The following is a 17,763-nucleotide window of genomic DNA, read 5'->3' on the forward strand; positions in this document are numbered from 1 at the left end:
TTTTATCATCAGCAAGTTTGGTTAGTTCGGTTAGGTTATAATAGCAATTTTATAATAAAAAAAATATAAAATTGAATTTGAGGCATTTATAATTTTATTTTATAAACAGAACTATTTTTGCGATTAGTAAACCTTAATTGCTTGCCAAAATGCTCTCTTCTACAGCGATGTTCACGGAGGAATTTTGAACTAATGCCTCAATCGTACCTCCCCTAAGTCAGACCCCGACGACGACATTAGGATTCATTTTTTATATCCATACTACATAACCTAACTTAACTCAACTAGACATATTTACAAGAACTTGCCATAATTTCATAATATTCTTGAAATATAAATAATTCGCTTTCATAAGCATGTTTATCCATGGTAGTTGTTACTTGCATGAGTGTGGCATGATTAGACATATCGTAATGTGAATGATATACAAATTATAGTCAATTTAATTAAACATAACCTTAAATTTGGGTCTTAGATATGAAGACATGATATTTGTCTCTTGTTTTAATGCATTTGTTAGTAGTATTTCAAAACTTAGAGGGCGTAATCATCTAATTAGACTTTACTCCACTCAAAAAGACGAATCATTAATAAATTTACTTAATAAGACATTCAAAATGCCCAAACCAACTCCTCATACTGTTGCTTTAAAGAAACAACGCCTTAAGTTAAAAGAGAAGAGCTTAAAATATAATCCTGGTATTGTGAATCTTCAAGTTCTTGGAAGTGGTGCACATGGAGCTCCGAGGTGTTTATATGTATTCACGGACCAGTCAAGGTAAGTTAGCCTAAGTGGAAACAAACGTTAAGTTAGGGGTATATTTATACTCACTAGGATTGGTGTGAACCTGGCAATAACTCAGCAATAAGTAGTGTGCGGGCCTGATAAAATCTATTGCTGGCCGTTTTGCAGAAAAATACGGCCACGTAGGTTATTACCGGTAATGTCACCTGATAGAAAGGACACATTAGCGGACATAACAGTATCAATATCATGTACCTGGAGACTAAGTTAGGGGGGGGTAAAATCAGCAATAAGTAAGTTAATGCGTGCGCCCTATAAAATCTATTGCTGGCCGTTTTGCGGAAAAATTCGGCCGCGTAGGTTATTACCGATGTTGTCACCTGATAGAGGACCACATTAACAGAGGTAGGGTTCCCAGAGACCCTTTATCAAAAAAGAGGACATTATGACTCGTGGAGCTTAACCCTCCGAGTGTTATTTGTCGATGCTTCGACACATAACATACTTTGTGTAGTGTTTTGTGTCGATGCATCGACTCACAAACACTGTTTACAGCGAAGGCTCTATGACTGACAAAATGGGATTGAACTGGATCAAGTTAGGTATCGTTTTATTTGACAGATTCAGAGCTTTCTCCGGAGGTCTGTCTCTAAGCGCTTTTCATTTTAGTTCCAAAAATATTGTAGCAGACGTTGTAGCAGACGTGCGTATTTGTAAACAGCTTGGTTAACCTCGCACCGATGACTGATGTGTTTTATTACGTTTATCATTGTTTTAGTGTTAAAAATCAAAAGTAGTGATATACGTGGTGCATTATAAGAAGATTTAAGTGATTTTGAAGGGCTGGTTGATGATCCTGAAGAAATAGGTAGTGATATTATGTAAATTATCAGCCAGATTCCTAGCTATGGTTAGGCTATGCATTCTTAGCTAAACGCTATGTACTGAAATCTGTTTTTTGCCCATAACTTATTTATTTGCAAATCTACTTCCTTATATTATTATATATTTGTAATCCTCATAAAATTTAAAACAAAGTGGCTATTTTCAAATATTTATAGGCCTATAATTTATACAATTTTATTGAGCACGAAAAATTTTTTGAAACAAATGTATTTATGTTTTATGTATAATATTGAAGCCCATGATTTTCCAAACAAAATGGTATATAGAACAGTATAATTAACATTGTTTTCAAGCTTCTCAGATCCGTTTTAAAAAAAACCTTTGCAAATGAGCAAAAAATAGGCAGACATTAAGGCCAAAACAAGGGACACTCGGAGGGTTAAATAACTTGTAGGGGGGGGGGGGGGAGGGTCACCTTAATTTTTAAAAATTTATAATTACTTTATGCGTTTTAAGGGTAAAAAAAAAGTGTTTAGACTAGCCTATTCCAGATACTTAGGTATACTAGAACTTTCAGCATTTTGGAATTTTTTTAAACTGAATAGCCTATTGTCTGACAATTCCTAAAAAAAATAGCCTAAGTTACTTATATTGTAAGTTTTAGAAATTTTAAACTAGAATTTTCGATTTGCTAGCCATTTTTTACTATCACTAAAATTGCTTTAAATTTTCATTCAACCATGCTTGTGTTAACAAATAGTACAGTATTGATAAAATTTGGCAGTTTAGGCTTTTTTCCAAGTTTTCCAAAACTTTTGTCTGGATTACTGGACCCCCCTCACTTAATATAAAATTACTGGATCAAAAATATGTTTTGGACTAGGAGTCTTTAAACAACACATTTTAAAGTTTAGTGGTACAATCCATGGACTCCAAACTCTGGTGATGTTTTTACTACAGTGTGAAATGCAGTTTCTGCAGCAACACAAGCCAAATAATTGAATTTAGAGTCAGGTTTAAAGAACAAAACTGTCAATTTCTTATAATTTTTATGAATTTATTCTGTGGTTAATAATTTTGATAAAAGTCACCTGCTATCAATAAGTTAGACAAAATTTATAATGATTTTCCCCTAAAAAAATCTGCAAGAGTACAACCATTGACTATTGAGTCAAAGGTACAAAATAATAATTATGACTTGCATGTTAGTCTGACACGCCTACAAGAAATGGGAAATTGCCAGATTAATAAAAAGCTAGTAATCATCATAGGATTAAAAATAAATTTTCAGTGTGTTTACTGAGTTAATCACCTTTAACTTACAGGCAAAAGTACAAACAATTTATCCAACAAAACATATAAAGCCTAGGCCTACATACTTACCTCTAATGTAAGTAACTTAGGAAGCTGAGCTAACTATTGAAACTAAGCTAATTTGCTCTGTGTTTCTTGTTATAGGTATCTTTTCAACTGTGGGGAGGGTACTCAGAGACTAGCACATGAACATAAGATGAAATTATCTAAATTGGAGCACATTTTTGTTACTCATACGTCATGGGAAAACATTGGTGGACTGCCTGGCGTGTCACTGACCATTCAAGATGTAGGCGTTCCGCAAATCACTCTTCATGGACCCCCAGGCACGGTATGATTGTCTGTTTAGGATCGTCTATCCGTTAACTAAACAAGCACTCTCTAGATCTTATTGTAGGCTACAGCCAATAAGTATGACTTAAGTTATGAATTAAGATAAGCTAAAGCCAATGTTGTTAAACCATCATTAAAACAAAGCTTCGAATCATTTATGAAACACATTATTAGTCTCTATCATTTATTCAAACACATATAGTCTCTAGTCTAACTAGGAAAAGTGCATGGTCTATATTTTTCTGGGAGTTTCGTCAGCATGAGGAAAACGTGGCTTGGAGTTGTGTGAATCTGAAACAAGGCATTTTGGTGAATTTTTGTCCACACAACAACATACAGAAGCTATATGGTAGTTTTATTGTGCCATTGTCTACTTAATTGGCCCTACTCTTGAGTATCTAGTCTATTGTTTGATCAGATTGCGACCAAAGTTTTTGTTTCCAAATATTTCATAATAGGTAAAAAGAGAAAAAAAAATTGGTAGGACTACATTTTGTTGGAAAAAAACCATGTTAAATAAAATAGGCCTAGTTGTATGATGTCCCCTACTTTTTGCGGTTACGCTTCGTAGTAGTTTTTAGTCTATTCAATGATGGATAAACCTTTAAGTTTATTTTAAAAATTACCTTCCATATTCCTTTTCCCCAGTGTCTCAGTTTGGGTCTGGAAAATATGGAGGCCACCTCAGTTTTAATGAAGTTTAAAACAATGTACATTCCGCACCAGGCTTTCAATCATTAGGATGTGGCCAAGGGCGTAACTTTGGTGTCTTAATTTGTCTTAAAACTTAGACAATCATGTAGGTGAAATGATCTTACAGTGTAATGTTTGGTTCTACAGGACCTAGTCTTCTCAGGAACTCGAAGGTTTGTTGTTCTGCGTCACTTGGCGGTTCAGATGGCGTCATGTGAACGTGACACTGTGTTTGAGGATAACATATTGAGTGTGAGATATGTTCCACTGTACAGTACGGCAGGGCGTGCTTGGCACAATACTCCACTATCTGACAAGTAAGTTGTTTTAAAATGAGAACAGTAGACCAAGACCCCCGCCTATCTGATTCTGTATTAACGGCTACTCTGATTTGTCATACAGTGGTGGAGAAGCATTGGTTCTTATGACCATTCTACACACTCGTGCAACTTTGGACACTAGTGCAGCCGCGTCAAATGCAGTTATCCAGTTTATAATTCAACAGTTTTTATACCCTAAATATTTAAATACAATGGAAATCCATTCAATTATATGTTTGTCTGAAGGTTTCAAAATAGTATCTAACTTTATTTAGATATCTTCTGGGCTCTGGCAAATACGTCACTGGTTTTTTCATACACGTTCCAGTGTTTAACTCTTCAAAATCTCTTCCTCTATTGCAATAACAGTAAAGAATGAGAAGCGAGAGCACTGCTTTGAATGTCGTACACCCTCAAGACTGCCGGCGTGTGGCTATACGACTTGAGTCACGATCTTGCGTTTGACAAGTAAGATGTGTCGTAGCACGACCAAAGTTAGTGTGTGTCACGGGCTTAACTGAGTTGGATTCTGCTAATTCCTCTCTCTATCATTCTTAATATTGATTGAAAATAGTAGGCCTATTAAATTATGAAGTTCTTAAACTTCTAAGATTGGCAGAAGCATCATTAACTTAAGTTTATAAACTTTTACGTTAACACCCCACCAGCTGTTATCTACGCTCCTCTGTATGTATAATCTTGTGCCATGTGGTAGTAAATGAATGGTTACGATTGTAGATTTCTGATTCCATCAATATTTTTAGGTCTCCCGACCGAACCACTCCAGATGACTCAACCGATGATGACACTGACTATTACGCTTACTGGCACAAGGGACCAAGGTCGAGATCTAATTCTCCAACAAATACTGGAAGTCCAGGCAAAAGCAAGAAACGTCGCCACCTTTCACCAGGTCTGCAACTATTTTATGCTAAGCTCGTTTCAGTTGGTAGCAGTTCACATGTAAAGTTGAATGAGTGGTCAGCATTTTTCAATAGTTTTAAATTCAAATGCCAATGAATAACGATTGATGGACCTTTTGAAGTATTTGTGTAATTATTTTCACCAAAACAAGTTAGTCTCTCATCAAGGATTTTTATCTTATTGTGGACTGTCACCCACAAGGGTCATCTGTTTGGGAGCTGCCTAGATATGTAGGTTAAACTTATATGATAGTGGAATTTGATTCTAAATGTCAACAAACTAGTTTTGATTTAAAATAAAGTACATTTTTTATTGTATATTGTAGCGATAACTAAGCTATATTTTTTTATGACCAGATAACCGTAACAATCCCCGTAACCTTCCACCACCCGGCAGCATCAGTATGGCATACATATGTAGGCTGCAGGATCGCCCGGGGACACTTGACTTGAAGGTGAGTGGATATTGGAAAGGGAAAGATAAGCAGTTGTAAAATGTCAAGTTTCAATACAGTACATCAACCTATTGTAAGATTCTAGGGCAAAATGATCATTTGTCATTTTTCCAACACTGATAATTTTTTAAACTACACCACACTCAGTCAATGTATAGGAACTGTAATGATTTTTTTGCTAGAACTACAGTAGAACTCCAATTATCCAAAATCAATTGGGAGCGTACAGCATGCGGATAGTTTAAAATTCAGATAATTGGATTTTTACCAAAATTCGGTGTATTTTACAGATAGGCCAAATGTAGCTGAGCTTTTACGATTGTGATCGTAAAATGCGTCTATAATAATTTTGCAATCTACAAATTCATGCTTTTTCCATGATCTTGACTTTTGCCTTCTTTAATAGCCATTCTTATTACTGTGGCTTTGAGTTTTTATGGTTCTTTCTGTAAATGATTCGTATAGTTTGAGTTTTACTGTAATAAAATCTCCTCTTCCTGTTTGAGTGTGTAACATACTTGAAATTGAAGCGACTGAGGGATCAACGTAATAGGATTTGCTTGAGTAATTTGCTCTTAAACCAATTCACCAGACTGTTAATACCAATACTGACAATTTAGCAAAAGGCAAAAAAATTATTCAGGTTTAATAATTGTGTTCATCATTAATGTATAAAGTGTCTCTTTTTGACCTGAGCTCAAGTTCGGCAAGGTTAGAAAATAGGCGAGGCATTGTATTTAATTTACTCAAAACATTTTCTCTCCAGTAGGCTTTCTGTGTAAAGGCGTGTCGGTAATATTTCTTTTTTATGGTAGGCCTGTGTTTCACGAGGGGTGCCTCCTGGTCCACTACTCGCCAGACTAAAGGCAGGAGAAGACATTCAACTGCCTGATGGGACTATTGTTATGTCGAAAGATGTCAAATCACCCGACGAACCTGGGCCTGTATTCATAGGTGAGTATTTTATAGTTTTAACTCAAAGACTATTAATTTTAAAGGCGGTAGGTTCTAAAACACAGTTTGTTTTCTTCATTGGAAACAATTTTGTTTTAGTGTCATTAAAATGAGGACTCAATATGCCAAGCTGGTATAGTCTTCGCCATCCTAACTTGAGGCAGCCCAAACTGACCTCCAGGGCCATTACTGGCTGGTCCCGCACGACACTTAGTGAGTGTGGTTAAGTTGCGGAGGTTTTTTCTGTGTGCTTCCTACTGCATTTTTTCATCTATGAAATTTGTCTTTTGCAAGAATTTAAATATCTCCTTGAAATATGTTTATCCTGTTACGTGATTAATTTATTATCAAATACATTTGTTTCAGATAATTTGACCAATTCGCTAATTACAGGGCAAAAATGTGGTTCGGATTCCACTATTAACTGTAGGCTCCTTAGTTGCCATTGGCTGTATGGGCTATTAATTTAACAGCTGTGTATAAGAACTCAGTTCGCCTTAATCACTAACAGGACTAAGTGCTCACTCGAAGGTTAAACAATGTTAAAAATAAATGTGCAGTGGTGGAGTGTCCGAACGAGGAGTTCCTGGAGAGTTTGACGCAGGAAGAGTTGTTCAAGAGACACCAGAGTGAGACACAGAGAGTAGAAGACGCAGCATCACTGGTCGTGCACTTCACTCCAGCCAGTGTCATGACTCATCCCAGGTACCACATACTGCCTAAGTAATTAGGCCTACTAAATACTTAGTTTGAAAATAGGCACACATTTGGCATGATCACCTGCTATGTTGGGTTAATAATATTGTAGTAGGCCTAGTTTAAGCCGCGGTATCATTTTTAGCATTTTGCTATACACAACTTTAAAATGCTACATTGTTTTTGCAGGCTATAGCAAATTTGCTACTAATAATATTGAAGATGTAATATTACTGGACATTTTTTTAAATGCTTAAAGAATAATATTTTTGCTACAGTTGTCTGAGAGTTTGGAGCATTTTTGCTTAAACAAATTTCATCCCAGGCTATACCCTGTAAAGTAGGCCTGGTTTAATTTTTGTGTAGTCTTGACTTACAGATAAAAGTAAAATGGTAATTTAAATTTTACTATGATTAACTTCCTCTACGGGTTGATGACAATTCTATCACTCACTATGTAGCCGTCTTTGGAGACTTTGCAGATTATCAAGCTCTGCTTTTGTTGAGATGCATAAACATTGAACACGTACAACTATAACACTTATACATTTCACATAGAATATGTGACGGCATCTTAAAACCACCATGTTAGGATATGTAACAGCTGCTGATGTCATCAAAATAGTGCTTGCCTGTAGTCACAGCAATTGTCACGCTATTTACCAAAATAAATGTTTAAATGTTAGAGTGTGTGTGTTTAATGTTTTGTGTGTAACGTGAGCAAAGCTTGGTAATCTTTAGATGGATCTAAATAAGTAAACAACTTTCATCCACCCATACAGAAGGTTACAGAATCACTTGGGAGAATGAAGTCAAAACAATTTTTTATTTATGTATTATAGTTGTGTCACCACTCACCAGTATTTCTGAGGTTGATTTTCACTAGTCCCACATTCATTTGTAAGTTGCATAATTGTTAAATCCCCTTCAATTCGGGAACAGCATTAGCGAGGGAGTCGAGCAATTACTACATTTACATACTTGCTTATTTAATTACGTTTAGATATGGTTGAATAAATTATGTTAAACCAAACCTAAAAACCCTACAACTGACACTCGGGCAATCTTGTTCACTGATAGCCGATTATCAATCCAATCCTGCCCAACATCATGCTCTACCGAGACTTGTTTCAGACCTTAAGTTGTAACCTCTGGAGTACCTCTGGAGAGAGTGTTCATTCAACTGAACATAAATTTACTGCTCACAGCAAACAAGTGTGAACTGAAAATCACTTAGCGTATGGCTTTGAATGTGTTCATTCCACAAACTATGGATGTCCAATCAGAGCGTTTTTTCATACATCCAATGCTTAAAATGAAAAGGACTTAAATTAGTCTTGTATGAAGATTGTTTAGTAAATAGTATAGCATCTTACAAGCCACATCATATACATGTGAGGTGGTTGCAGTTACCGCAAGTGGATGTCGCTTTTCCCTCCAAGTACACAACATCTGGTCCTCAATGACAGCAACACCTGCCTAGGCTCTGTAGCTGTCCATAGGATACAACACAAGCTGCGACTACTGTCAGAGGACATGTTCCCACTACTGGCCGACCACTATGAGGGGTCACAGGTCAGTTGTGACTGCTGGTGAAAAATTGTTGCCATTAGTCTTGAATAATAAACTTACACGATTACTCTATCTCACCTCCATAGTAAACTCTCCCAATAATCTTAAGTAGTAAATATATTCTTTTACTGCCACATAAACGTTTGGAATCATAGCAAAGTTATTAAATAGTTTTAATTAGTTTTCCAATTTAAAACCTTGATGTTCAGGTTTAATCTGTTGTGTTTAATTATTTCCTCAATTTTCATTTTTTAATGTCTTTAATTTCAGTCATCTGTCATTATCAAGATTTATTGCACTTCTTCCATCTTTTAAACGTGCAGTTCATAGCTCGATCAAAATACATAGCTTATTCCTCAGTCGATGATTCTGAGTTAACACTCTTGAGGAATCGTTAAATACGGCCAATCACCAATAGATTTCTTTCTTTGTGATAATGCAGCGACCCTCTAGGATTAGCCCTAAGTAATGTGTTAAACAGTTCTGGGCTAGAACCTAGAGTCCTAGAATCTAAAGTTGGGAAGATTACAAAAATAATAAAAATTAAAGTAGAACCCACATAAAAAGGTATAGCCCGCAAATCACTTACTTTTCATACCAAACTTATTAGGGTAGGTTTCAAAGACAGTTACACCTTGATAACAAACTCAGAAGCAATATTTATAGTTGCTTATGATTATAACTGAGCACATGTTGTTTTGATAAATTTTTGATTTTATAGTTTTCTCAATTCAGATACAAAATTGCCTTTTATTAAAACGTTTTTATTAGCTCGCTTTCTTGTCCGGTACAAACTTTGCAATCAATTTTATACTAACTTCTCGATGAGCTAGAGACCTGAAACTTGAAACATAGCTCACAAATGGAAGACAATGCAATATTATATCATTTAATTTTCATATTTCCCTTGGGCTACGCCCCATGGGCTTGTTTTTATTTACTCGCTTTCTTGCAAATTTTGATACTTCCCGATGAGCTAGACACCTGAAACTTGAAACATAGCTCACAAATGGATGACAATGCAATATTATATCATTTAATTTTCATATTTCCCTTGGGCTACGCCCCATGGGCTTGTTTTTATTAGCTCGCTTTCCTACAAATTTTGATATCAATTTTAAACGAAGTTCCCGATGAGCTAGAGACTTGAAACTCGAAACATAGCTCACAAATGGATGACAATGCAATATTATATAACATAATTTCCATATTTCCCTTGGGCTACGCCCCATGGGCTTCCAAATTTTTCATGTTTACATTTTGAAAGAATGTAAATAAATCAATTAATTTAAGTCATCAAAACTCAGTACACAAAATAAATTGTTACTGTACAAAACAGTTTTAAAACCAATTTGGACTTATGGTATTCAGCTTTGGGGATCAGCAAGTACCTCTAACATTGAAATTATTCAACGTTACCAATCAAAATTATTACGTAAAATTGTCAACGCTCCTTGGTTTGTTACCAACAGAACACTTCACAATGATCTTCAAATTCGAACAGTAAAAGAAGAAATTACAAAATATAGTGAAAAATACATTATGAAATTGGAAAATCATTCAAATCATCTTGCACTTAATTTATTGGACAATCACAACACCATTTACAGACTGAAGCGACATACGATATTGGACCTACCATTCAGATTCGGCTAAGTGTTATCAAAATTCTCTTTGTTTGCTAGTGTTGACGGTGGTCAATCACTAGCTCATGTTCTTCAAGTTATTTTTGTATTACTAGTTATATCATTTGCTTATTGTTCAACTTGAACAGATTGTAAATTAAATAAAGTTAAAAAAAAAAAAAAATTTAAGTCAGCTGTAAATACTTAAATTTGACAGTTCGATGAGCAGAGGTTAAGAGGTACAAGTTCTGCTTCCGAGATATTCTAGAAATATAACACAAGCATTTCAAAGTAATGATAAAACATCTGATTACAGATAATAAGGTTATGGTTATGTATTAACAGGCAATATAAAATAGATTTAACCACATTAAAGACTAAAAAGTAGAAAATAATTTATATATAAAAATACTTTTTAAGAATGCCACGTTTTTTAACGCACTAAAAAGTAGACAATAATTTATAAATATGTTGAGAGAATAAATACTTGTAAGATTTAAATTGAAAAACGTGGGACGCATGCAATAGATCATAATAGTTCAATAGGTGAAGTTAATTAATTGTAAATTAGCATGCGCTCCACATTTTTCGTTTTAAATCTTACAAGTATTTATTCTCTCAACATATTTATAAATTATTGTCTACTTTTTAGTGCGTTTAAAAACGTGGCATTCTTAAAAAGTATTTTTATATATAAATTATTTTTCACTCCACATAGCTACATCACAAACAAAATTATACTTTTGGAAACTAATAGCAAGATCTTGACAATAGCATTATGTTTTAAGTTTTACAAACACAATAAGCTTAGTGTTATTGGTCCAACCTAAAAGTAAAATTATATTACAAGGTTTTAAATACTGTACTAATTGGATCTAAGACATGTTTTATAAAGTTTCAATTTACTTACTGTTTGAATTTTTATAATTTTCCTCTAGAATGGCTCAATGTCAAAGCACTCAGAAGAAAACGACCTTGATAAACTGAAGGAATCTTTCGCCTTACTTCCTGGCCAGACGCTCAGCACGATTCATCTCCGGCCGCAGAAAATCTTAGATTGGTGAGTTGTTTAAGTTTTTACTGTACAACACTCATAACAATACAATTTTTGTACGAGAACAAAAGTTTTGTTTATTGATTGCAGGTCCCCAAAGTTACAGATGATGCCTCAAGCTTGGCGACAGGAGACTTTGTCCGTGGAAGGTTTCCCAGATGAGTTGGCTGCACTGAGACAACAGTTGGCAACATTGCCAGAGGACGGAGAGTACCCTCACGTAGTGTTCCTAGGCACAGGCTCTTGTATTCCCAGCAAGACAAGAAATACCAGCGGCATTCTGGTAAATCTCAGGTGGGTTCGGCTTTCTTAATAAACTCTTTTGTTGGGGGGAAAATTTGTATTTTACATTTCTCTTACTTTCAATTAAATCCTGGACTGGGAAGAGAAGTTCAACTTGAAAAGCATTACCCATCTTTTACTTCTCACCATTTATCAAATTATCAAAATCTTAAAGAGAAAATAGTATTTTGACAATATGACACTTTGTGAACAGAATATGTTTTTAATGTTCTGTGTTGTTAAAAACACTGTGAACCGACAGTGTATTCCATGAATAAAATTAAAATGTTGTTAACAGCTCATTAAACTACAGTAAACCTACCATTAACCAAAGGAAAGAGGACAAGGCTGTTTTGGATAACGTATTTTTCAGATAGATTATTGGTTGGAATTTAAAGGCTTTGCCAGTTCAAAGTGATCTAGGCCTACGATAGTAGTATTTTATGTTATTTAATGTCTGTCATCTAAAAATATACAATAATATTGAAAACAACTTTTTTTAAAGTAATCAACAGTAGTTTTCTGAACTTTATCTCTATCACAGTAAGAGATCCATGTCGTCGTCTGCTCTATTACATTTCGTTGGCAAATCCTAGCCTACTATAGTCCTCGCCACCCTAAGTTGAGGCAGCCCAAGGCTGCACGGCGTATACCTAGTGCGGCCTTTGGCTGCCTCAACTTAGGGTGGCGAGGACTATACCAGCGCCACAGCTGACAGTTCCCCGCCTAGTTAATTTTTAATTGATATAAATTTTTTATCATTGTTTTAGTTCGAAGGGGTGCTGTTTTCCTGTTTATATGGGATTTTCTGTACGTCCAAGTAGGTGGGATATCTATCCTAGAAGCCGAATGTCAATTATGAAATCATAAGAGAATTGCACCTCACAACATTTATAGTATAGAAAGTTCAGAAATGTATAAAGACAGTAGTTGTGATGCAAGTAAATATTCATCTTACAAATTGCAACTATATCTCTTATCTAGAATGGTTATTTATTTGACATTTCTAGATTTACTAGTAGAAGCTAGCTGGCCTAGAAAATCTGCATCTTTTCTATATCTTGTGGGACATTATTTTAAGTTGATTGTTTACAGTCATGGGTGGATCCAGTTTGTTGAAAAAGGGGAGGAGAGCTGTTTTGAAATAATTTCATGTAGAAAGAACTTTGAACTTGAATTATAAAGCAATCTGAAGGCAATAAACAACATGTATACTTCTTGGTTTTAGCTCTTTTGAACATTTATTATCCAAAAGGGGGAGGGGAAGCCCCCTGAATCCTACCATGTTTTCAGTACAGCTATTCTTTTTTCTTAATAGTCGTCTTGAAACCTTACATTTGCCTGTCCACATAGGCCTCGGACCCGTGGGTGAATTTCCCACAAAGCAAGGGGTGAGTCAGTTCAGTACAAGAGATGAAATGTACTGATAAAATGTAGTGTTAGGTACCAGTACCCTAACCCACAATACAACTGTCGTGGAGCCATACTCTGTTGCGCTACGCACTAGTACAATACATACAAGTTAATAAGTACAATTTGTCTCATTAGACTTTATATAAACTTTAAGGAAACAAGTGTGTCATGTAGTGTTCAAAAACCAGAAATGTGTATGTTATGTTACAGTGAGTCGACCTCCATGATAATGGATTGTGGAGAGGCGACATACGGACAACTAGTCAGGATGTACGGCTGTCGGACTGGTAATGTCTTGGAAGGTATGTACGATTTGTGCAATCGTAGTGGTGGTATGAACTAAAAATCTCTCATCTCGAAAACAAAAATTAAAAATCAGTCTCGAATCTCAAACTCAAAGCCTAAAACTTTTTACTAGCCTGGTTAAGGTTACAAAAAATGCAGGTAATACTGCATTGTTGTTACGAACCTTTAAAAAGCTACTGACTTCTTAGGATTGAACCGGCAATCTTTTGGTTATGAGACTAAATAATATCACATTTAAATACCTGTAGTAATAAAATACATTAGCTTTTTATACTTCAGCACTGAAATGTTTTGTTTTTAACTGTAAGTGTGGTTGTCAGGTCTGCGAGCTATCTACGTGTCTCATCTACACGCAGACCACCACATAGGGTTGGTGGCGCTGCTGAGAGCTTTGCCGAGGTCTGGATGTCCTATCTACCTAATGGCTCCCAAACAGATCAGGACTTGGCTGACAACCTACCACAGACACATTCAGCCCGTCATGCACGGAGTTAAACTGGTGCCTAACGATCAACTGGTGAGTCGTAGGACAATATGTAATGTTGGGTATAATTGGTCAGGAAACGACCATGTCAAAATAAAGTCCTACTCATCAACGTTTTTGCACAGTTGACCACGAATCCACAGTATGTGACAGTGGAAGCTATATGAAAAAATATGTCGTGTAATAATTGTAGACTGTAGACCCTCATTTACAGTAGTTATTATCTGGTGGTTAAGAGTTTAAGTTAACTCAATGTGGTTAAGAGAGGTCTTAACCAAGCCTGGATAAATCATTGGATAAATCCTCTACCAATTATCAATTTACTGGTCATACATTTTGAAACTGGTTGGGTTAGGCCTAATTTATTTTAACTTAGTGTTGTTCAAATACCTTTTCAACTTTGATGATTAAAAAGGTTACTGGTTGTTACAGACAACTCGATGTAGTGCCATATCGCATATCACTAGGGTGCACAGTTATAAGATCTTTGCTCAAACATTATTGATTGTTTGATTTGGTTTCGTGAATAAATATAAATAATAAGAGAATAAAAGAAACAATTTATTTCTCTGAGGTTAAGGATGTAACATATAACACGAGAGCCTAGGTTTTAAGCCTGCTATCCTAACAAAAATCCTATACAAGTGTTATTCTTGTTGTGCAGCTGTACAACAACGCAACACTAGACTCGGATGTTGAGGCTGGTCTACTTGATGCTCTGGGCCTCGCCCAAGTGCGGACCTGCACAGTGACTCATTGTCCGAATGCCTTTGGTTTCGCCATCACCCACCGAGACGGCTGGAAGATCACTTACTCAGGTGACACAATGCCTTGCGATGAACTGGTCAAACTGGGCAAAGACAGTCACTTGTTGATTCACGAGGTAGGTCTTGGTTATTGATTAAAGAATCCTTGGAGGCTGGCGGCCATCTTGGGTTAATTTCAAAGAACTGCGGACAAACTGTTTATCATCCAACAATATTTTTGCAAACACCAAAGTGATTATGATTTTACCATCTCAAAACATTTGGATTTTAATTAAAATATCAAGGACCCTGATACAAAATTTTATTTTTGTTTTGTTATTTTATGAGTTGGCACGGCTAGGATCCAAGAACTCTTAAGTTAGAGAATTGACTTTTGATACTGCAGTAGACTTCCCATCTCTTATGGACTAGCTGAAGCTATTTTTTTACACATAACATAGTTGTATGAGCTTCTCCCAGTTATACAGGGTGTTTCCAAATTGTCTGGACATATTTTGTGGACTTGTTCCTTGGGCTAAGGCAAATATAAAATGCCGTATAAGTATGGGTCTAAAATGCCTAGATTTCTGTTTGTGATTTTTAAGAATTATTTCATATCTTGGGCATTTTTCAAGATAGAAAATTCAAAATTAGTATAAATGTGTGTTTTAGTAGGTAAAAAGAGCTGACAAAGTTTTGTTTCAATATGTCGGCCATTTAAAATCTTTAATGCCAAATTTCATGAAAACCGTAAATATTAAGTAAATTGTTTTTCAGATCAAAAAGATAGAAAATTTAAATCCAAATCAATTGAGACCTTGTTTGTTAAAATCGGATGACAAAGAACCGAATTATCAGTTTTTTTCTACATTCGGTTACGCAATTTAATAGGACTACCATACTGCTCTGTAAAATAACAAAAACAAATAATAAACAATAACATTAGATATTAGATATAGAATACATGAAATAGCAGTAAAACCTGCAGGTAGTTAAACAGTCATTGCAAATTTTCAATTTTAGGCTACTATGGAAGATGATTTAGAATCTGAGGCCAAAATCAAAATGCACTCCACAACAAGTCAAGCCATTGAAGTGGGAAGACGGATGGGGGCTAAATTCACCCTCTTGACTCACTTCAGCCAAAGGTATGTACTGTAATGAGACATATAAGTAGTGAAGGTTGTTTGCAGTGCTCTTAAAATTAAGTAGAAAGTAAATCATTACTTATTTGAGACCATGTTTGAAGTGGGAGATTTATCGACCATGGTCTGGAATATGTATAGTTTCACTTGTGTTTTGAACGTTACTTTTAGCTACACTGCAGAGACTAATTATTTCCTTGGTTAAAACAGACATTGTATATTTCTTTATTACAGTTAGGACCATAACAAAACTCATACAATTTTTTAGGTTATGCCTTAAATTTAAAGTTAACTTTACTTTGGTTGTAGTAAACATTACTTTCGCATAGTAAACATTCTTTTACCGTTGTAAACAATGTAATGATGAGTTTTTGCAGGTGTTAATGTAACGAAAACACATCATTGTACAGTAGTGTAGCTAAAAAGACATACAAATTGTATGTTGTTAATGATTAAGATGAACAGGGTTATAGGCAGGCTTACCAAGTGTGTTTAAAATATACTCGTGAACAAACGGAGAACACATAAAAAATACATGGGATTGTTTGAACGCTATTCATTTCTTCAGTTGTTGAGACTGTTCTTGGCGTGTTTTATTAATTAATGGTCTCTGATTGATATGAGATCTAATGATTACCACAATACTAAAGTGTCTTGCCTGTGCAAACCATGCCAAGTTTTTTTGAGTACCAGTCTTACCGTTGAATAAAAGTCTGTGACCTTGAATTTCACAAAGTACATCGATTAGCTAGGTACCAGTTTTGTTTGTTTAGTACACATGTAGTTTATTTTAAAAATTGCTTTTCGGATGGTGCTTCAGTGAATTAAAATGTAGGCTACTGTTTCAAACTACTTAATTTTTAATTTCCTAATAAAAGTCTTCTTAATCTGTCCTAGGTATGCCAAGGTGCCTGTATTCAGTGAGAGCTTTACGCCCGATGTCGGCATCGCATTTGACAACATGAAAGTTCGGTTCTGTGATATCCCCAAGCTACCTAAGATGTACAACGCCATGAAGCTCATGTTTGCCGAACATTACGAGGAGATGGAGCAGAAAGCAATGAAGAGACAGCTGACACTGGAGCGAGAACAGAGAGCAAAGGGTCTTGTAAACTAGTAAACAATGTTGGTACAACTTGTTGTGTTTCAGATAGCCTACTTCCCTTTTGTCTTATGGGTGTAGCTATAAGTTTAGAAATGTAAAGAGAAGTTAAAACACTACTTTTGGAACCGAGAACATAAATGGTTGGCCACATTTTTGTGAATTACTGAACAGTCTAATTCAAATTTGTATTGGATGAGACAATGCATATTTCAGTCTCGCTATTCTGTGATTTTTATGTTACTCGCTATTCTGTGATTTTTATGTTAACCATGTATTTTTTAAAAGATGTTGTCAGCGTCTTTTAACCTTGTACTTGCCCGTCCACATAGATTACATATCTATGGGTGGAACGTTTCCAGCAAAAAAAAGGGTCAGCCGGTACAGTACAAACGCCTAATCCAACAGTGTGCATTGGACGAGGCAGTTGAGAAGCACAATATTTTTAGCAACTATATTGTATTTGGTGAAGTGTACTGATAAAAAGTAGTGGCAGGTACCAGGATCCAAACCTTTGATATCACTGCCTTGGGCCTCAAGTACTGGGGCGCTATCAATTAACTATAGCTTCCTCTAATACAAGGCCGCGGTGAGAATAAAGTGGCAACACCACTGTCCCATCAAAACAAAACAGCTGTTGCACTAATGGACAGTATAGGAAATGTTTATGCTTACACTTTTATTTGTTATTTCTGTTATTAACATGGCAATATAGGCAGGACATTACACACACCAACGCCGCGACCTTGTGTTAG

The 17,763-nt window shown here is 35.5% G+C and overlaps 1 protein-coding gene across 1 annotated transcript; it reads left to right on the top strand.

Annotated features, from left to right (window-relative positions):
• Nucleotides 1–292: 292 nt before the first annotated feature.
• LOC128999819 (ribonuclease Z, mitochondrial-like) lies at nucleotides 293–17,033 on the top strand. Its single transcript, XM_054426511.1, has 15 exons — nucleotides 293–778; nucleotides 3,050–3,236; nucleotides 4,079–4,248; nucleotides 5,016–5,164; nucleotides 5,532–5,629; nucleotides 6,445–6,583; nucleotides 7,144–7,288; nucleotides 8,689–8,854; nucleotides 11,415–11,536; nucleotides 11,621–11,824; nucleotides 13,436–13,527; nucleotides 13,852–14,048; nucleotides 14,680–14,898; nucleotides 15,785–15,909; nucleotides 16,804–17,033. Exons 1-15 carry the CDS (start codon nucleotides 486–488, stop codon nucleotides 17,021–17,023), a joined length of 2,526 nt encoding a protein of 841 aa, XP_054282486.1. The 5' UTR covers nucleotides 293–485; the 3' UTR covers nucleotides 17,024–17,033.
• The last annotated feature ends 730 nt before the right edge of the window (nucleotides 17,034–17,763 follow it).

This window comes from Macrosteles quadrilineatus, unplaced genomic scaffold (assembly GCF_028750875.1).
Source record: "Macrosteles quadrilineatus isolate MER2022 unplaced genomic scaffold, UCM_ALF_1.0 Scaffold_8__2_contigs__length_117827958, whole genome shotgun sequence".
In the NCBI taxonomy this organism is placed as follows: Eukaryota; Metazoa; Arthropoda; class Insecta; order Hemiptera; family Cicadellidae; genus Macrosteles; species Macrosteles quadrilineatus.